At 34.5% G+C, this 22,482-nt stretch overlaps 2 protein-coding genes across 3 annotated transcripts; both read left to right on the forward strand.

Annotated features, from left to right (window-relative positions):
• The first annotated feature begins 14,268 nt into the window (after window positions 1–14,268).
• On the forward strand, window positions 14,269–18,059 carry LOC139899511 (patellin-6-like). Of its 2 annotated transcripts, none has more exons than XM_071882350.1 (4): window positions 14,269–15,069; window positions 16,665–16,789; window positions 17,322–17,463; window positions 17,557–18,059. In XM_071882350.1, the coding sequence occupies exons 1-4, from the start codon at window positions 14,383–14,385 to the stop codon at window positions 17,818–17,820; spliced, it is 1,218 nt and encodes a 405-aa protein (XP_071738451.1). In that variant the 5' UTR covers window positions 14,269–14,382; the 3' UTR covers window positions 17,821–18,059. The 2 variants fall into 2 exon arrangements, with proteins under 2 accessions (XP_071738451.1, XP_071738452.1); XM_071882351.1 differs by having other exon boundaries at window positions 17,331–17,463.
• A 1,144-nt stretch (window positions 18,060–19,203) lies between these two features.
• Window positions 19,204–22,213, forward strand: LOC139899513 (V-type proton ATPase subunit e2). The gene is made up of 3 exons (XM_071882352.1): window positions 19,204–19,422; window positions 21,399–21,446; window positions 21,998–22,213. The coding sequence occupies exons 1-3, from the start codon at window positions 19,325–19,327 to the stop codon at window positions 22,062–22,064; spliced, it is 213 nt and encodes a 70-aa protein (XP_071738453.1). The 5' UTR covers window positions 19,204–19,324; the 3' UTR covers window positions 22,065–22,213.
• Window positions 22,214–22,482: the final 269 nt, after the last annotated feature.

Genomic DNA, 22,482 nt, shown 5'->3' on the forward strand with positions numbered 1-22,482 from the left:
TCGACCTATCATGTCGACACATCTATATATATTTCGGAACAACCATAGACACTCTATATGTGAATGTTGGAGTTAGCTATACAGGGTTGAGGTTGATTCCAAAATATATATAGTTTGAGTTGTGATCAATACTGAGATACGTATACACTGGGTCGTGGATTGATTCAAGATAATATTTGTCGATTTATTTCTGTACATCTAACTGTGGACAACTAGTTGTAGGTTACTAACGAGGACAGCTGACTTAATAAACTTAAAACATCAAAATATATTAAAAGTGTTGTAAATATATTTTGAACATACTTTGATATATATGTATATATTATTATAGGTTCGTGAATCAATCAGTGGCCAAGTCTTACTTCCCGACGAAGTAAAAATCTGTGAAAGTGAGTTATAGTCCCACTTTTAAAATCTAATATTTTTGGGATGAGAATACATGCAGGTTTTATAAATGATTTACAAAATAGACACAAGTACGTGAAACTACATTCTATGGCTGAATTATCGAAATCGAATATGCCCCTTTTTATTAAGTCTGGTAATCTAAGAATTAGGGAACAGACACCCTAATTGACGCGAATCCTAAAGATAGATCTATTGGGCCTAACAAACCCCATCCAAAGTACCGGATGCTTTAGTACTTCGAAATTTATATCATATCCGAAGGGTGTCCCGGAATGATGGGGATATTCTTATATATGCATCTTGTTAATGTCGGTTACCAGGTGTTCACCATATGAATGATTTTTATCTCTATGTATGGGATGTGTATTGAAATATGAAATCTTGTGGTCTATTATTATGATTTGATATATATAGGTTAAACCTATAACTCACCAACATTTTTGTTGACGTTTTAAGCATGTTTATTCTCAGGTGATTATTAAGAGCTTCCGCTGTCGCATACTTAAATAAGGACGAGATTTGGAGTCCATGCTTGTATGATATTGTGTAAAAACTGCATTCAAGAAACTTATTTTGTTGTAACATATTTATATTGTAAACCATTATGTAATGGTCGTGTGTAAACAGGATATTTTAGATTATCATTATTTGATAATCTACGTAAAGCTTTTTAAAACCTTTATCTATGAAATAAAGGTTATGGTTTGTTTTAAAAATGAATGCAGTCTTTGAAAAATGTCTCATATAGAGGTCAAAACCTCGCAACGAAATCAATTAATATGGAACGTTTTTAATCAATAAGAACGGGACATTTCACAAATCACATTGGGCTCTTAAGACTTGTAATCTTGATCTTGAAGACGCGGGAAACCTTTGTTTAAACCAACTAAATGAGTTGGATGAGTTGAGACATAACGCCTATGAAAACTCGCTCATATACAAGGAAAAGACCAAAGTTTGGCACGATAACCGTCTTAAGAATCCGAAAGATTTTAAAGAGGGTGATCGTGTTTTGTTATTCAACTCACGATCTAAACTTTTCCCTGGAAAACTCAAGTCCCGATGGATGGGACCATTTGTTGTTAACAAGGTTTTTCCATATGGAACGGTGGAATTACGGAATGCGAAGGGGTGACACGTTTAAGGTAAACGGACACAGGGTCAAACTATATGTTGATGGACCCATGAACATTGAAGATGAGGTAAAACTCATTTTCAACCCCAAAGCTACCTAAAGTTTGGGGGAGAGTCGGGTGAAGCGACTCGCTTTTAAACCTTCACAAATGTTAGGATTAGGATTGCGTGATTTTTAATGATTTTGAGTTATTTTAATTTTTGTTGAATACCATTACGATCACCAATCTGTTACCAACCTCCCTGTATACTGACCAAACGCGAAAATACATGAGAAACAACTGGGCGCCACGCACCCCTCATATGTGCGCTCAGCGCACTTTGTAAAAACTTAATCAGTAGGTTTTCAGCTCGGAGCACTAGTGCGCGCCGCGCACCACTTAGATGTGCGCTTGGCGCACTCTCCCAAAGAACTCGGATCTGTTTCAATTTTTTGTGAGGTCCACGATTTTATCTCCTCTTTAACACCACACATTCGTTTTTCACTCATTTCTCACCCAAAATTGCAGATCTATTTGCTCTCTTTCACTAAAACACTCCAAACCCTAATTTTAATTCTTCAAATTTTAACCAATTCTTCTCAAATCAAAGCCTAAATCAAGATGCCTAGGGTATGTTCATATGATTCCACTTAATTTTCTTTCCACTAATTTGATTTCATGCTTAATTTTTCGGATTGTTTAAGAAATTTATGTGAGTTTTCTTGAATTGATAATTGTTATAAACATTAACATGCTTTAGGTTGTTATAATTGACTTGTATGTCTTGAAATCATATTACATTGTGTTTTTAGGGTATATTCATGATTCTAGGGTTTATGTAGAATTTAAATCTGAATTTTGGCTTTGAATTTGGTTGAATTTGGTTCCTAGCTAAGTGTTTGTGAATGTTTGAGATAATTTGTGTACTTCATAAGCATGTATCACATTTTGAACATGACATGGTTCATGTTTTGGAAATCTAACATGTTTTGGTTCTTAATTGAGATAAATACTTGAAAATTGTTAACTTTCCATTACTTTGTGTCTAATGTGATAGTTTGTTAAAGGGATGAGAATGATATGAGGTTCATGTTCAAATTTGGTTTCTAAAACGCTAGACTAGTTATGTTAATCTTGGATCTTTTGAGAAAATGTTTACATGAATGATCAATATAATTATGTGCTATATGTATTTTTGAACATATACTTGATTTATGATAAACTCACGCTAATGCATACTATTTTCTATGCGCCTCTTTTGTTTTGGTGTATGTCTTATGTGTGCAGTACAACTGTAGATCAAGGGGAAATCAACGACAAGAAGAACCTTCACACCAGTACCGAGAAGAACAAGATTCTTCAGATGAACAAAATTCTCCACCAAATGAACGACAACCTTCACCCGAAGGATCACCGGATCAAAATGATCCAAGGATTTGGTTAGCCTATGTCCGAAACCATCCGGATTACGCAAGTGCATATAATTGGGTGGCCGACAAATCATGTGATGCCACGTGGTATTTTAACCCGGCTCCATTGGTAGAAGCACGGGAATATGATAGAGTGTCGAGAATGTTGGAGGTTAAATACCAGATTTTCACGGGCAGGTTAATAACAATCAGGGCATGGGAAAGAATTATGCGGTTCAATGATGTCATATACCCGCAATTATGCAAAGAGTTCATAGCATCTTTACGTTTTGATCTCATTATGGACCCGACAAATCAAAACTTCATGAGATTTCATTTAGGTGGGATCGATCGGGCACTTAGTCAAATTGAGCTTGCTCGAATATTCGGGCTGTATATCGAACTTGATGATGACCAACTCAATGCTTATTTGCGGTCATCCGAGTATTATGACGATTCTTATGATCCACGCCTGTTTTGGAACGATATGAGCGACACTCAATTCTCCTCTAGCCGAAGCAAGTTTATCGATATAAATGATAAAGACAAAAGAATGCTTCATCGGCTAGTTGCATGTACGTTTAATGCAAGAAAACATGGCAAAAATAAGGTAACACGTCTCGATGTTTTTCTTGTAAACAAAATCTACAACCAAAGCAGTGTCGACATTCCATCTACGTTGGCGGGTTATCTTGATAATTCGAGGGGAGATAGAGGGTTGAATCAGATTGTTGATGGGCAATACATCACCCAGATTGCTAGGCATTTTGGTGTCGATTTATCTCGGTTGATTCCAAACAGTACAACACTGAAGCCTTTAAACAAGACTTATTATTTGAATGCAGAATTTTTGAGCTATAATAATCATCAAAGGCTTATTCCATTTGTTTCGAGGGTAAATGAACCACCATGTGCCCATGATCATGAAGCGGGTGGTAGCGGTGTTGGAAGAGATGATGTGGAGGAAGAGGTTCGCATGGAAGAACCTGAAACTGAAGAAGAGTTACCACAAGCTCAAAGGCGAAGGCGTAGGCGGACACAAAGGTCAAGGGAAGAAGAGTTGGAGGAAGTAATTTCTGGTTTTCATGATATGAGGGTAGGTTATCAACACAGGGATAACTAATATGGGGAACAAAGGCAACAATTTAACCAATATCATGAAGAACAACGCGAGCATAATAGGGCGGTAAGGTATGACCAAAGGTGGGGGAATTACAGGGGCGATTGGCTTCGCCATAACATTGGTTTATATATGCAAAACCCCCAAGAGTATTATGCTACCTCCTACCAACATCCGACCTATTACCACACCCCAAACTGAATTCCTAGTCCTCCGTTATATGAGGAACAAGCGACCATGCAACATGCACAAAGACACTTTGAGGAGCAATACTCACAGGGAAGACCTAGGAATGATGGTTCGGGCACCTACTCTGGCTGGCCTTTTGGTAACTTCTTTGGTGATAATTAGAGGGTTCATGTACCCTATTTGGTAATATTTGGTAACATTTTGGTAATTTTCAGAATGGTTTCTTTTAAAACAATGGTGTGTAAAAATTAAAATATTTATGTTGTATGATTGACGTTTGTGGTGGTTGTGTTAAATACACCACTTTTATCTATTTCATTTTGTGTGTTTGTTTATTTCTTATTGTTAAGGTTTAGTGATGCTGGCATTAAGTTCAGCGAAGTACAATCAATTTGGAATTTGTGATAGAGATCAAGGAATGAACGATGTTCTTATGCTGGCATTAAGTTCAGCTCCATCGCTCACCTACATTTCACGATCTCCGGCTTTATGCCAAGGTTTTTTGAACTCTTTTCACACTAATGCCCTCGTGAATTTTTAAATTATTTCTGATTTTAAGTAATGAGGGCCTTACTTAATCTTAAGTGTGGGGGAGGGGGTAATTCTCTCGGATATGCAATGCAACTTGGCTTATTGTCGCATTTTATGAAAATTTTTAAATTTTTTTGAACTAAAAGTATTAGCGAAAAAGCCAAGTGTGGGGGATGTTACTAATCTTTTCGAATTATTATCACAAAGTTTTGCAAAGTTAAAACGATTAAAGTACTTTTAGCTTGGAAATAAAAGAAATAAAAATCACTAAACGGAAAGGATGCATCTAGTCCATCCTTGAAGGAAGTAAAGTCTTCCGAATGTCGCCTTACTTGATGTAGCAAACTTCCTAAACTATGTCATTTCACGATATAAGGTACAGTGGGAAGGGAAAGTCTTGAACTTTCAAACCCGAAAATAAACTTGGTAGGGTAAATCCAAGGAGTTGTCCAGTGTAAAACCGATTACGGTATATAAGCTGGAGCAAGATCTGTCCCGCGCGATAGCTCAGTCTTTGCAGTTTTAACCCTTGATCTAAATTGTACAAATTGACATGCAATACCGATATTTATATCGCGTCAGGGGGCGCCTGGTTAAGAGTTCCATGATACTACAATCATGGGGGCGGATAGCTTGCTAATCGCCGACTGAGACTTCGGTTTTCAGTTACCCTCAACCGGAATTTGAGGTTAAAACCGGAAAACGTGTCTAGTTTAAAAATCTAGCATTGACATTTTCAAAATCTTGAAACGTTTTCTCAAAGATCCAATTTTCCCTAAGGATCCAAACTTTTAAAGAACTTTCACCGAAGTTCGTCTCTCCCAAATAATTCAAATGTGTGCGTATGTTTCATAAATTGTGTGTGTACCTCAACGAGTGTGTATTCCAATTGTGTAAATATGTGTTCATAAAAGTGTGAGTGTGTATTCCATTTGTGTTTTATGGGTTTCATATAGCATGAGTTTGAGTGTGTTTTGCGTAATTCGTGTGATTCGTGTAATATATACTTCAAATAATGCGTGTGATTCATTTATGTTTGTGTTTAGTCATATCTTTAGTCGTAATATCACGTCCTATTGTTGTTTATTTCGTATGTAAACATAGTAATTCCGTTTGCATTTCATATTATTGTAATATAGTCTATAATCATTGTAAACTTGAAGAAATATGAAAGATTATGTATGATACAGCTCAGAGATCGAAACCAATACCAGAAATTCAAAGACATAAGGGTGCGCTCAGCGCACCGCAAAGGGTGCGCTCAGCGCACAATGCATAATTTTGATCAGAATAATTCTTGGCCAAAACCAAGTGCGCCAAGCCTAGTGCGCGTCGCGCACAGTAGTGCGCTCAGCGCACCCCTCCGCGCACTTTTACCAGAAAAGCAGATTTGAACGTGCGATGTCGAGTTGTAAAGAAAAAGTAGAGTAGGTGAAGAGTGCGCTCAGCGCACCCTTACTGTGCGCGCATCGCACAGTACTTTTCAACCACTGTTCAGCTTATTTAATTCCATTTCCAGCTTTATTTCAAAGGGCACTAGTTTCCTCTCTATTCAGAGACTAAAACATACGAATCATAGTAATTCTTGGGCTTATCAAAGTGCATCTAAGCACTCAAATCATTGAAGAATCAAAGATCATTCAAGAGCTTCATCCAAGATTACTCCTAAAAGGTCAATCTTGTATTTACAATGAATTCTATCTATTTTATTGTTTTGTTTAAGTTTTCAAGCATGATAGTTGGCTAGTCCATTTTATGTTCATCTAGATAAACAACCGAAATGTTGAATGTTTACTATTGATTGATTGTTATTATGCACGATAGTTTGATGTTTGAATACAAGAACCATTCTTGTTAAGTTTAATCCTTTCGATTCAACTAGTTGATATGTTCTTTTGATTAAGAAACATCATCTTGTTAAGTTAATGTATTGATTTACACCTAGTGACATGTGTTTATCCGTCTTTTACCAAAAGGGATAAGTTGAGTTCAAATGATTAATTTACATAAGAATGTAAGAACTGTTATAATTCAGTAGGCTTATAACTACCTTTAGTGGTTTGATTCTTGATGTTATAATTCAGTAGGCTTATAACTACCTTTAGTGATTTGATTCTTGATTAAGAATACTAATAATGAAGTGTAAGAACAAAGATGATAATGGAGAGAAAGAAAGAAACACTTTGTAAGTGTGAGAAATGGTGCAAGTTTAATGCTTGCATTCATGGCTATTTATAGCAAAAATATCACAAGTTTAGGTAATACAATGATATTACTTTTGTGTATCAATAATTGACTATCCATTTATATATATATATATATATATATATTTATATATTATAACACTACCCCTTGGATAGCAATTTTGTTTGTTGAAGATCAACTGTAAGTTACTGCCTCGTTAAAAACATTGCTAAAGAAAACCCAGTGGGAAAAACTTTAGCTAAGGGAAAAAGAGTGCAGCATGGAGTTGACTCCCCCTCAAGTAGACATCGCTTCGATTGTTACATCTTTTGAACATGTCTCATGCCAATGTTATGAACGTGTGTTCTGAAAATAGCAGTTAGAAGTGCTTTCGTGAAAAGATCAGCAGAGTTTTTGCTGGATTGAACATATCTCATTTCAATCTCGTTGTCCTTAATGAGATTTTGAGTATATGAGAAGAATCTAGGAGGTATGTGTTTGGTTCGGTCACTTTTGATATACCCTTCTTTCATCTGTGCTATGCAAGCTGCATTATCTTCATAGATAATTGTTGTACTTTTATCGCGTTCTAGTCCACAAGAATCAGTAATGATTTGTGTCATTGATCTCAACCAAAAACATTCCCGAGTAGCTTCATGTAATGCAATCACTTCGGCATGATTTGATGATGTAGCAACAAGTGTTTGTTTTTGAGAACGCCATGATATTGCAGTACCTCCATTTAGGAATACATATCCAGTTTGAGATTTAGCTTTATGTGGATCAGATAAATAACCTGCATCAGCATAACCAACCAAATCTTGTTTTGATTCGTTAGAATAAAATAATCCTAAATCAGTAGTTCCTCAAAGGTATCGAAATATGTGTTTGATCCCATTCCAGTGTCTTTTGATAGGAGCAGAGCTGAACCTTGCCAACAAATTAACTGCAAAAGAAATGTCAGGTCTTGTACAATTTGTAAGATACATAAGAGCTCCAATTGCACTAAGATATGGTACTTCTGGTCCAAGAATATCTTCATGATCTTCACATGGACGAAATGGATCAGTTTCAACATTGAGTGATCTAACAACCATAGGAGTACTTAATGGTTTTGCCTTGTCCATATTGAAACGTTTCAGAATCTTTTCAGTATATGTTGTTTGATATACAAATAAACCATTAGGCATATGCTCAATTTGTAAACCAAGGCAATACTTGGTTTTTCCGATATCTTTCATTTCAAATTCTTTCTTTAGAAGTTGAATGGCTTCATGGATCTCTTTATTTGTACCTATGATGTTAAGATCATCAACATAAACAGCTATGATCACATATCCGGATGTTGTTTTCTTAATGAAAACACAAGGACAAGTAAGGTTATTTGTATACCCTTTTCTTATCAAGTAATCACTTAATCGGTTATACCACATACGTCCCGATTGTTTTAACCCATATAAAGATCTTTGTAATTTAATCGAATACATTTCTTTGGGTTTTGCATTTGATGCTTCTGGTACCTTAAATCCTTCAGGTATCTTCATATATATATCACTATCAAGTGATCCATATAGGTAAGCAGTCACAACATCCATGAGATGCATTTCTAAATTTTTAGAAACTGCCAGGCTGATTAAGTACCTAAAAGTAATTGCATCCATAACAGGGAAATAAGTTTCTTCATAATCAATTCCCGGTCTTTGAGAAAAACCTTGAGCTACAAGTCTAGCTTTATACCTTGTAACTTCATTTTTCTCATTTCTTTTTCGGACAAAAATCCATCTGTATCCTACAGGTTTCACATCTTTAGGAGTGAGAATGATGGATCCGAAAACTTTTCTTTTATTGAGTGATTCTAATTCAGCTCGTATTGCTTCTTTCCATTGAGCCCAATCATGTCTATTTTGACATTCAACCATAGATGTTGGTTCTGGATCATCATCATTATTCATGATGTCATATGCAACATTAAATGAAAATTTCTCATCATGATTTTTCATTTCATTTCGGTTCCATAATATTTTTGAATGTGCATAATTGATTGCAATTTCTGTATTGACATCATCAATCTCCTCTGCAGTAGGAGTACTGATTTGTGGTTCTTTTTGAACACTTTCTTTTACTTCATTATCAGCTGATTTTCTTTTTCGAGGATTTTTATCCTTTGAACCAATTGGTCTTCCACGTTTCTGACGTGGCAAAGATTCATGAGTGACGTTATTGCCAGCTTTTGGAATTTCAATTCGAGCGGGAGTATTTACTGCTGGTATATATGTTTTGTCACCGTTTTTGTATCTGTAAATGCATCAGGCAATTGATTTGCAAGTTCTTGTATATGCATTATCTTTTGAACTTCTGTCTCGCATTCTTTTGTGCGAGGATCAAGATACTTTAATTGAGGTTCACACCATGAAACATCATTTTCTTTATTTTTCATTTCTCCCCCTAATCTAGGGAACAATGTTTCATTAAAATGACAATCAGCAAAACGTGCTGTAAAAACGTCACCTGTCATAGGTTCAATATACCTTAATATTGAAGATGTTTCATATCCAACATATATTCCCAACCTCCTTTGAGGACCCATTTTTGTACGTTGTGGTGTCGCAATTGGAACATACACTGCACAACCAAATGTTCTAAGATGGGAAATATTTGGCTCTTGACCAAAAGCAAGTTGTAGGGGGGAATATTTATGACTTGCACTTGGTCTTATGCGAATCAATGCGGCAGCATGTAAAATTGCATGACCTCATATAGATACAGGGAGTTTTGTTCTCATTATCAATGGTCTAGCGATTAACTGTAAACATTTAATCAATGACTCGGCTAAACCATTTTGTGTATGCACATGAGCAACAGAATGTTCAACAACAATTCCTATAGACATGCAATAGTCATTAAATGCTTGAGATGTAAATTCATCAGCATTATCAAGTCTCACCCTTTTAATGGTGTAATCAGGAAAATGAGCTCTCAATTTAATAATTTGGGCAAGAAATTTTGTAAATGCCACATTACGGCTTGATAACAGACAAACATGAGACCATCTGCTAGATGCGTCTATTAGAACCATGAAATATCTAAATGGTCCACATGGTGGATGAATTGGTCCACATATATCACCTTGAATTCTTTCAAGAAACATTGGTGATTCTTTCTCAACCTTAAGTGGTGAGGGTCTAGTTATCAATTTTCCAAGAGAGCAAGATGTACATGGAACCATTGTATCATGATGGATTTTTCTATCCTTTAGTGGATGTCCATGAGTACATTCAATAATCCTTTTCATCATTGTTGATCCTCGATGGCCTAATCTGTTATGCCATAAACTGAATACACCAGGATCAATATATTTTTCGTTAACTACCATATGTATTTCTGGTATATTTATATGTGTATAATGTAATCCAGAACTAAGTATTGGCAGTTTTTCAACCACATGACTCTTGTCAGTGATACTTAAATATTTCTCATTTTCTGTTGTCACTGACTGATAATCATACCCGTTAAGGTATATGTCGGAGAAACTCAATAAATTTCTGCTTGACTTGGGAGAAAATAAGGCATCATTTATTAAAAATTTTGTACCATTTGGTAGTATGAAATTTGCCTTTCCTATCCCTTTTATCAAGTTAGCAGGTCCTGATATTGTATGTATAGTTCCTTCCGTTGGTTTTAGATCAATAAAATATTTCTCGGATTTAAGTATAGTGTGTGTAGTTCCACTGTCTGCTATACATAGATCTCCACCACTTGATTGATGTTGTATTCCAGCAAAATTCATATTGAACTTCATATAAGAAATAAATAGTGAGTACATTAATATTACACAATATTTTACAAGCAAATAGATAGTACTGAAACATTTAGCAAACATAATGACAAAGACAGACGATATTAAATCATTTATTTTTCGAAAGACACACAACTTAAACATTCAAGAAATCTTCATATAAATCAGATGGTTTCTCAGTGACTGTTGGATCGACGTTATCCACAAAGTTTACTTCCTTTTCTTTATATTTCAGCGAATCCTGATACATCTTAACAAGATGTTTAGATGTTCGGCAAGTATTAGCCCAGTGGCCCATTCTACCACATCTGTAGCAAGATTCTTCAGAATTTTTAGAAGAATTTTCTTCAACATCTTGTTTAGTGGGCTTGTTTTGTGGTTGATATTTATATTTTCGTGGATTATTATTTCTTTGACCACCACGGCCACGACCACGACCACGTCCTCGCCCATTACCATTACCATAAGGATGGTTTCTACCATAGTTATGGCTTTTGGCATGATGATGGTGATGGTTATTATAACCACGACCTTGTCCGCGTCCTTGTCCCTGTTTATAATTATTTGCAGTATTTGCTTCAGGGATTGCAAGTGTACCAGTAGGACGGGATTGCTGATTTTTCATTAATAGCTCATCATTTTGCTCTGCAACTAAGAGATATGAATTAAATTCAGGATATGTTTTGAACTTTAGCATTCTCAAATTTCTTTGCACTGTGATGTTTGCAGCATTCATTGTGGAGAAAGTTTTCTCCATCATATCTGCATCACTTATTTCATGTCCACAGAATTTAAGTTGTGAACATGTATTATACAGAGCTGAGCTATATTCATTTACTTTCTTAAAGTCTTGGAACCTTAATGTTCTCCATTGTTCCATAGCAGCTGGAAGTAAAATTTCTCTTTGATTATTGAATCTGCTTTTGAGACCTTCCCATAAAACATGTGGATCTTCTACAGTCACATAATTATTTTGTAAGCATTCATCAATATGTTGATGAATAAAGCAACATGCCGTTGCTTGTTCTTTTTCAGAACAAATGTTGTTTTCATTTATGGCTTCAAGAATGCCCATTGATTTAAGATGCATTTTTACTTTTATAACCCATGACATGTAGTTGTTTTCAGTTGATTCTAAAGGAGTAAATTTAAGCTTTTCCAGATTCGACATTTTCTATTAAAACAAACAACATGATAAATTATAGTCACTTTATATTCATAAGTATATAAACATTAAACATAAATTTAATATAACATAAATGATAAGTAGGTGACAGTGTCGACCATATGTAAGCAATCATTAATAAATGTTATATAACATAAATATAAATATTAGTAAACATAAATGATAATTAGGCGACAGTGTCGGCCATATAAATGTTAGATAATAGAAATATAAATGTTAGTAACATAAATGATAATTAGGCGACAGTGTCGGCCATATAAATGTTAGATAATTGAAATATAAATGTTAGTAACGTAAATGATAATCAGGCGACAGTGTCGGCCATATAAATGTTAGATAATTGAAATATAAATGTTAGTAACATAAATGATAATTAGACGACAGTGTCGACCATATATTATTCAGGTGGTATAACCGACCATATATCATTTAGGTGGCAGAGCCAACCATAATTAGTATTAAGATTATCGTGCTGATAACGTGTTATAATTCAGTAGGCTTATAACTACCTTTAGTGGTTTGATTCTTGATGTTATAATTCAGTAGGCTTATAACTACCTTTAGTGATTTGATTCTTGATTAAGAATACTAATAATGAAGTGTAAGAACAAAGATGATAATGGAGAGAAAGAAAGAAACACTTTGTAAGTGTGAGAAATGGTGCAAGTTTAATGCTTGCATTCATGGCTATTTATTGCAAAAATATCACAAGTTTAGGTAATACAATAATATTACTTTTGTGTATCAATAATTGACTATCCATTTATATATATATATATTTATATATTATAACAAGAACGACTATTGTAGATACTTTGGAATAGCTTAATTAGTATGTGTAATTGTCTAGGAGAATGACCAATTCCTTAGAATCTGTTATACACACTTTCAACTACCTAGTTTCATTAATTAACATGTGTTAGTGATTTGCCTTATCTAGTGACGTTTATAGGGATCTTATTATAACAATTAGTTAATTACTTGGGTTGGGTGAATTGAGCATTTAACCGGACCAAATGAATGAACTAAGTTAAACCTTTAGTTGATATAGGAGTGGATCATGTGCAACACACCATTGACTTGATCATTCTTCAAGTTTTCAAACTAGTTGAATTACTTGATTACAAATAGGAGGTCTTAGAAGACAAGAACATCACTTGCGTTGTGTAATCCTGTCTGAGTGTTTGCACAAGACTACTCTTGGTGAACCAATTAATTAGTTCTCGTGCATAACCAATCAATCCGATCTTAATCCTAAATAACATTCAACATTAAGGGTAAAAAGTCTAGATAAGCATATTTTCTTAATTTGATATCAAAACTATCTTTTACTTTCATAAACTTAAAATACCAAAAATATTGTCTTTTAATCTTATTCATCACTTGATTCGCCCATCGTAAAAGGGCAAACCAAAATATCTTGTAATTGTAATTTTATTAGTTAATCACAATTTAGTTTATAATCCTAATTTGACTTAGATATTGTCTTTGGAACGATACACGGATTTTACCATTTACTATACTACTACACGATCGGGTACACTGTCCGTTAGTGTGTAGCAATCTTTAATCGGTATTTTCCATACTATTTCATACAACAATTCATATACCACGTTTTGCACATCATCAGGGTGTTACAATGACATGTTTAGCCGATGAGGGCATACTGGGCGATGGATCCGTTAATGTGTTATCCTACAAAATTGAGAATCGGCCCGACAAAAATATTTTGAAAGAGACGGTTAATGGCAAATTGAAAAGGGCGGGACCTAGAGGTTGATTGTTGAGGTTCGTCTTGTGTAATTCGTTTCATTTTGGTTCTTACTTTATTCATGTAGTTTTCGGTTTTGTTTGGTTAGTTTGTTTATAAGGTTTTCGGGATGTTAGGGGTGCCACAACTATAGATAGTGTTCGAGATGGTTGCTAGCTAGGTGCGGGCTTTCCCGTTTCCCTTGTATTTTTGTAATTCTTGTTGTGGGCGTTATCCTTCTAAAAACAACATCGGTTATATATAAGTTTTCGTTTTTTCGGGAAAAAAAATAATAAAAAAAAAATAAAGCACCGCAAACATTAATCATGTCACCTCAATAATATATACTGTCACTTCCCTTCTTCCAACCCAAACCGTCCTTTAGTCCACCCATCATATTCATAGACCTGTCCCCTTTCTTTTTCCCTTTAGTCACGCTACCCAAGTAGACCCCACAAATCCCCATAATTTCTTCAAATTCACGTTTTTTTCTCTCCCAAATTTTCAATATTTTATCTAGTCTCATATTCTTCAACACATACATTTAGATGTTTTTAATTTCTTTAAAAAATTCAAAATATTCAACTGGGTATTACTCAGTTCTTCAAAATCTTCAACATTTCCATCTGGGTATCTCTCAAATCGTGTAAAAATTCAAACTTTCCATTTGCTAATATCTCTAAACATAGAAAAAATGGACTCATTATCATCACCTTCAAAATCTAATTCCGCCACCACTCCCCACCGTACACCGTCCTTCAAAGAAGACACATACCACCTCCACAACCTTAAACCCACTGAGAAAAAAGCCCTAGAAGAATTTAAAGAAAAACTCACTATTGCAGCCGCCGATGGCATTGTCGCCGGCGACGCATCAATGTGGGGCATCCCGTTACTACCAATATCCGCCACCAATGAAAAAACTGACGTCATCCTGTTGAAATTTCTCAGGGCAAGAGAATTTAGAGTTCAAGATTCACTAAACATGCTTTTAAAGTGTCTTACTTGGAGAAAAGATTTTGGGGCTGACAACATTGTTGAAGAGGATTTAGGGTTTAAGGATCTTGAAGGAGTTGTGGCTTATATGAATGGGTATGATAAACAAGGTCACCCTGTTTGTTATAATGCGTACGGTGTTTTTAAAGATAAAGAAATGTATGAAAAAATATTTGGAGATAATGAGAAATTGAAAAAATTTCTTAGATGGAGAGTGCAAGTACTTGAAAGAGGGATAAAAATGTTGCATTTTAAGCCTGGTGGGATTAATTCAATTATTCAAGTTACTGATCTAAATGACATGCCTAAAAGAGAGCTTAGGGTTGCTTCTAATCACATTCTGTCTTTATTTCAAGATAATTATCCAGAAATGGTTGCTCGTAAGGTACTTTAATTTCTAAATTATTGATTTGCCTTTTTGCATTGTAGGATTAGACCACAGATATTGGTGATTGTGACGTGTAGCGGGTGAGGTGCACTTTTTTGGGGAAAAACTGTGACCGGGTCACGACATTTTGGGGAGTTATAATGGGGGCTTTTTTAAGTGCGTATGTGGGTGATGTGTCAAAATATGATTGGAGTTTGGATTAAAAAGTGGTAGAAAAGAATTAAAATAAAAAAAAATCACAAACGCACATTTTCATGCCCGTGCTTTCTTGACAAACGACCCAACACAAACGCCCACAAACGCCGCGGGTTCAGGCAACAAACGACTGCGTTATCTGTGGTCTTACTAATTTTTAGAGAATTCGTTTATAAGACCATTTGTAGTGTCATATACTTATAGAGTGTGGATCGGTGGTGTGAGTTGTTTTTTGTATTTTTTTTTGTTCACTAACTTGTGTGCATTTTGTGTGTGAAGTATTGGTAGTGTACTATTGCGATTGATGTGCTAAAATATAATTGTGTAGTTATTAAAAAAAAAGGATATAAAAAATATTTTTAAATTAATATAAAATTAATATATTAAAAGCAATACATGTTGGTTGGAATTCAAGGAACGCCCTGCCCTATACACTGCCCCATCCAACGCCTTGATAAGTCAAATTGGGGCGTGGGTTTAATGCCATGTAGGATCCAACAGGCGCTGGATATGTTCGATACAAGTGGTCTAAGTGGTCTATTACCTTAAATACCGGAGTATATTTGAAATAAAAAAGTTTGATGCCCTAAGTACTTGTACATCTCCTTTTTTTTAGAAAGAATCCTTGATTCTAGTTTAGTATATTTCAAATAGCATCGATATATCCGCCACTCAAATTAATAAATCCACCACATTTACATTGAATACCGGTATATCTTTCAATTTGAGTAGTGGAGAGTTTTACCATAACTTACTTAGAACTCCAGACTCCATAGTGGTGAGTTCCACCGAAAGTTCCATCAAAATTTCATTAGTGAAACTTCGAAACCCAAAGTCTCACCACTCCCCTTCGAAGTCACTTCGTTCCTCCAAAGTTCCACTCCCAAAGTCCTATTTTGGACGTTGAGATTGGTCCACATATTACTGAACCTGACACTGAACCAGAACTCTGAACGACTCGTCCACTTTTTACCTTCAAAGTTTCCAAATAACTCTAAATTGAACACCGAATTTGACGCGACACTACTCCGTGTGCTCTTATGTACCCTCACCCTCCATATATGACTTGGAGATTTACAACCACTTACGCACACCAAACAAAATTATTAAATCCAAAAAGGTAAAATGTAGGCAAATACGTTTTTGTCCTGTATTTTTGCCTTCCTTTTTCCAGTGCTGAATTTCACATATCCAGATCAATGTAGTTTAGAGATTGTACATCAGTTATATATAATTGTACATTCATCTGATTTTATGATTTATGGTTTTTGATCTTGATTACTTGTTCAGTTATGTTTGAAGAACAAGTGTCTTGTATGTTTCAAGTCTTTTCATATTCTAAAACTAATATAAATTGTTTAATTTATTTCTATTTTTTTAATTTGATGTGAGGATAGATCTTTATCAATGTACCATGGTACTTCAGCATGTTGTACTCAATGTTCAGTCCATTTTTGACTCAAAGAACCAAAAGCAAGTTTGTGCTTTCTAAAGAGGGCAATGCTGCAGAGACTCTTTACAAGTTAGTATCTTTCCTACCACTTCTCTATTTTATACTTGTACACCTTATATTGCATAATGTACAACTCACTGCAGCACGTATACTCTTGACTCTCTTGGTATAGTATGGTAATGTACTAATTTGTTTGACTTTTTGTCCATATTGCTCCGTCCAAATCTATTGTCCTGTTTTGACTTTGGACTTTGGAGGTTTTTTTTCATTCAACTTTGACTTTAAATTTTCGCTTGTATTATATATTTTCTGTTGAAATTTATATCATTGGATTGGTTTTTAAATATATTTTTCACCGTATGACGTTCATTAAGCATTATGTAACACATACAAAATAATTTAAAGTCAAATTGAAAAAAAAAAACTTATAAAGTGAAAACAGGACACATAAGATAATTGTACTAGTTTATGCTTGTGGGGTGAACTTGGTCTCTATATGGTAAGACTAGAAGTATACAAGCATTGAATTATTGACTTATTGTACTTTGTGTATGTTAGCTTGTACCCACTAACCCACATTGCCTTTTTATTGTTTATATAGGTACATCAGTCCAGAAAATGTACCAGTTCAGTATGGCGGACTGAGTCGACCCAACCAGTTAAACACCGGTCCACCAAAACCCGCTTCTGAGTTCACTGTCAAAGGTGGTGAAAAAGTCAATATTCAAATTGAGGGTATTGAGGTAATCTCATCACCTCATTTCTACTAGTACACTTTTAACCCTAAGCAACATTGATATATCATGATTCTGAAAAAATCAGACTTTTATTTTTAGGCAAGTGCAACGATAACTTGGGATATAGTGGTCGGAGGATGGGATTTGGTATACAGTGCTGAATACGTCCCAAATGCTAACGGAAGCTACACGATCGCAGTGGAGAAGCCGAGGAAAATGGGGCCCGTGGAAGATGCGGTTCACAACTCTTATACTGCAAAAGAAGCGGGAAAGTTAGTGTTGTCGGTTGATAATTCAGCTTCTCGAAAGAGAAAGGTTGCATCTTATCGGTACCTGGTACGAAAATCTAACATTGTTATGTGAGGTTCCTATGTTATGGTGTTTTATTACCTTCCCATCTAGTGATTTTGGTTATGTTGAAGTGTAGTAGTGTAATGTTTGTCTACCAGCTAGTATGTAACGTGTATGGAAAAAGGCGTTGTATTTTTTATTATCTGCCCTATTTAGAATTAAAGTAGATGTTACGCATAATTAGTGCTATTTAGATGACAGTATCTAAACGACCTAATATATTTGGTGCTATACTGCTATTTATTTAGAACACAGCATGTCTGTAATATTGGTGGTACTTAGAAGCTATGACTATTATTAATTGAAGTATTTCTTCTCTGTATAACAATAAGATTATTGATCCTAAGGTTAAGTTTGGCTCATGGAATTCAATGAAAATCCGACGGAATCCAATTGATCCAATCATCTTAATATTGAGATCCTTATTTATTCGTCTATAAAGTTAATGGATAATACCGATCGTTTTCCATCTATCTTTGGGAGGACGGAGGTCGGAGGGAGACGTACAATGATACAATGATGAGAGAACTTATTTTATGATTTTATTGTTTTGTGCATAATTCAGTTCAATTATTGAATTTTCGAATTGCACTATCAAAATATTTTGAAGGGAGTGCGTGCTTATGAAATAGTAGATTTGAAAGTTTCTTTTTCATCAAATCGCATCGATCACTCTAAAACTCTTAAGTAAGAAATTAGTTATCATAGCTTATAATATAACGACATTGATATATCCACTATTATTTTAATACATCCATCAACAATACAACATGTTAATGTATATTCAATAATGGATGTATAAAAATGAAGATGGATATATCACCGCTAACATAAGGTATGTCAAAACCAAATGAAATGGAAATATTCATTTTCATAGGTGTGTTTGGATGAAACTATCTGTAGCTGGAGCTTATAGCTGGAGTTGGAGCTGAAGGACTAGAGTTGGAGCTTATTTTTAAAGCTGGTAGCTGAAGCTTATTACGTAGTATTTTTTATAAGTGTTTGGTAAACTAGCTGGAGCTTATTTTTCAGTTCATAAGCTCTACTTTTTTTCATAAGCTACTGGAAGTAGCTTATATTTTAAGAGCTTATGATTTTCATAAGCTTCACTTTTTATGTTTACCAAACAAAACTTATGACTTAAAGCTTATTGAAATCATAAGCTCAAACTCTCATAAGCTCTAAAAAGCTGTGTGCCAAACACACCCCCATGTCAATTTCGATTCACATATTACACGAGAGGATCGAAATAAATCATTTCATTCATTAATCTTTATTAATTGGGCTAATTGCACAGTATTGGATTTAAGTTTGAGCCTTTTGGAGAACTTGGGCTCTAAACATTCTAAATAAAATTGATATAATGCATCAGTGACGCTCTAATCCAATCCAAGATCTGTCATCTCCCGCATCTCCGATTCATCATCCAAAATCAATCACCACCGTATATCTCCGACGTTTCCGTCGCCACAACCACTGTCCCACGGTGCTAACTTAATTATCGATCCACACAACGATGGGCTTCCTACTTACAACCCTAATTTTCGTCGCTATTGGAATAATCGCATCTCTTTGCACTCGTATTTGCTTCGACAAAGGACCTTCTGCTAATCTGTACGTATCTATCATCTTATATATATGTTTAGTTAACTTATATGATAAATGTGTAGCTTTTTTTTGGATGTATTTTATTGTAATTCTGTAAGTAATTAAAAAGTTTAATTATTAAGCTTTTGTTGTTAATTTTAGGGTTTGTATATTAGTATAAATGTTAGGATTAAAACATTGAGCTGAATAATACATACAAATGCCGAAATGCTTTGGCGTGTATTTTGATTATTTACTGTTTGTTTCAGAACGTATGCAGTTATTATCAAGTTACTATAGTATATAATTATATTTTTAACATAAAGTTTATCTGTGAGACATTGAGGGCAGGTTTGGCACAGGCTTATGAGAGTCTACGTTTATGTATTTAGCGGCTGTTTTGGATTGACTTGTGATTAGGAGCTTATCGGTTTATCCAAAACTTAAAACTACAAATAGCTTACAAGTTTATCATGTTACAGCTAATTAGTATTGTAACTTTAACTTTCTTCTTTGAACGACAAAAGATATATGTTATAAACACCCTCTCTAGTAAGAAACTAGAAGAGGCTCAAGTTACAAATACTATTAAAAATAGACTCCACCTTCATTGAAGAAGGTGCAAATATAGCACTACTTACAAAATCTTGATAGCGGCTCTATTGAGTCGACAACAATCGTCGATATATTGGCGACTTGACTGACTCTTAGAGCCTACATTAAATTCCAGGCAGGATTTAAAACTCATGAAAATTTGATTCTACCATTATTTTTATTTAAAAAAAAAAAAAAAAAACTTTTTCCTACTTAAAGGCCGGAGGTCCTCTCGGAAGCAATCTCTTTATCCGTCGAATAAAGAGAGGGATGACTCTCTCTACTCTTGAGAGTGTTTCACTCTGGGTGGAGAAATGACTTGTCTTTATTCTCGGATAGGGGAAGGATTGTCTACATATCACCTCCCCCATACACCACTCATGTGGTATTGGGTTTTGTTGTTGTTGTTGTTGTTGTTACAAAATCTTGATAGCATACGCCCAAGAAACACAACCAATCGAGCTAATCTTCAATCCCTTGTTTGATAAATTCAAATATGTGAGCAACTTATTTATCAAACCTTGCTATAAAAACACATTTACCTTCCTTGGGAGCAACTTGGACCACCTCGTTTGGAACCTATCTGTAAGATCAGAGTCAGCCATGTTTATCGCATAAGTATTAGACTTATCTATATTAACTTTAAGACCTGAATCAACAAATAAATCATCAAGAACCGAGATAATATACTCCAAATCCTGGGTGGGCCAAAGAGAAGATGATTGCATTGTCCCCATAGAAAAGATGGGATGTAACTTTAACAATTAGCTTATCGAAGTTCTTAAACCTTAAATTAGCCTTATAAAAGTTCAACCAGAAAAGCGCTTAAAACTAATTCCATTGCTTCCATAACTCCGGCTCTCATTCATATAAGATAAGCTTCTAAGTATTAAGCTATTTGAAGTAGCTTGCCTTTTTGGAAATTAGCTTATCGATCGAATAGTAGATTATTTGTCAAACACTTTACTATACAATAAAAGCTCTAGACGTAAAAACACCGCGTAAGGTATATTTATCAATTTTGGATTAAATAACTGGTTTGATATCAGCTTCTTTAAGATTGAGTGTCGAAGTAACCATAATAATATGTTTCCTTGTATTTTGGTCTTGATAACTTAGGAAGCATATTCCTTGTATGTAAGTTGGGGTGAGATAATTTGTTTTGGTTCATAGATATAATCTATTAGATACTACTTCGTTAAACCTTTGTTTGAGTCAAAAACTGTCGTTATAGTATTGTCTATGTTATCATATATATAGGCTCATGGAATTGTGATTATTATTTTCCTTATAAACTTCTGTAATCATATTGACTATATTCAGTTTTCATTAATTATCAGCTAGTTGTTATACCAACATAATATTCAGTGAATGCCTTCATATAATTATAACATTTCAGTATGTTTCAGGTTCCACCTCACATTGGTGATCACTGCAACAGTATGCTGTTGGCTTATGTAAGTTCGAAATCCTCACTATTTATCAAACTACCTTTATGGAAATATTAAATATAATTATTAAGTGACACTGCCTTCGTATAACTAAATAAATTACGACCCTTAACAAGTTAGTAATTGACACCTAAAAAATATTAAAGGAAGATGGGTGACGGTTCATAACAGTTTGCTATAATGATATAGATTAGAAAATGAGTTGCATTCCTTTTGACTGCTTGGTATCCGATCAAAGCAGTAGAACTTATGGAATCTATAAACATAACAATGATGACACGATTATTTATTCTAATTGCTAGTTTCATATATTGTTGTGCTTCATACTTTGCTACATAGGATCACATATGCTTACGATCTTACATCAAAATTGTAGTACATTCTTATTGTCAGGTGCATATTCTGACATGCTAAAACGACCTTCATTCACATATCTCATTTCCTAAAGTCTCTGTGTTACGTGTTATGCTGAATACAACTACGTTCTTGTATCTTTTTTTTATTGACTTTAATACCTCTTTTAGTCGATGTTCACTCTTCATCGCGGTTTAATGCAGGTGGGCAATCGTTTATCTTGCCCAGATGAATCCTCTCATTGTCCCAATTTTGAGTGAGGTCGAATGAGGTAACCTTTGTGAAAGATATAGTGTATTCTAAATGCTTGTTCTTTAACATTTGTGAATTAGGAATCGAACGAAATGGCAAATATGAATAAATCTCTTTATATTCCCGGGATAAATGATGTAAATTCCGTGTTTATTATCATTATTATTACATTATTTATTTATATTTAACCATTCAACTGAAGGCCTTTGTAATGAAATAATTAGTTCATCAAATAAGAAGTTAGCTTTCCCTTAGATTTTTTTATCACCTTCAAACTGATTGTCATATGAAAACATTATTTTGCTATGACTATATATATTATTTTGATGGTTTCATTACAAAATTCAAGCAATGATTGGCATTTTTCTGAGACTGGCAAGTCTAAATTAGGCCGGTTCAAAAATAATTGAAGAGAATACAACCATAACAAGGTTGT

Source organism: Rutidosis leptorrhynchoides, chromosome 3 (genome assembly GCF_046630445.1).
Source record: "Rutidosis leptorrhynchoides isolate AG116_Rl617_1_P2 chromosome 3, CSIRO_AGI_Rlap_v1, whole genome shotgun sequence".
Classification (NCBI taxonomy): domain Eukaryota; kingdom Viridiplantae; phylum Streptophyta; class Magnoliopsida; order Asterales; family Asteraceae; genus Rutidosis; species Rutidosis leptorrhynchoides.

Coding starts and splice junctions, on each gene's coding strand:
- LOC139899511 (XM_071882350.1), top strand. CDS start 14,383: ATGGACTCATTATCATCACCTTCAAAATCTAATTCCGCCACCACTCCC. Junction 15,070..16,664: donor CAGAAATGGTTGCTCGTAAG/GTACTTTAATTT, acceptor ATGTGAGGATAG/ATCTTTATCAATGTACCATG. Junction 17,464..17,556: donor TTCAAATTGAGGGTATTGAG/GTAATCTCATCA, acceptor TTTTATTTTTAG/GCAAGTGCAACGATAACTTG.
- LOC139899513 (XM_071882352.1), top strand. CDS start 19,325: ATGGGCTTCCTACTTACAACCCTAATTTTCGTCGCTATTGGAATAATC. Junction 19,423..21,398: donor AAAGGACCTTCTGCTAATCT/GTACGTATCTAT, acceptor AGTATGTTTCAG/GTTCCACCTCACATTGGTGA. Junction 21,447..21,997: donor ACAGTATGCTGTTGGCTTAT/GTAAGTTCGAAA, acceptor GGTTTAATGCAG/GTGGGCAATCGTTTATCTTG.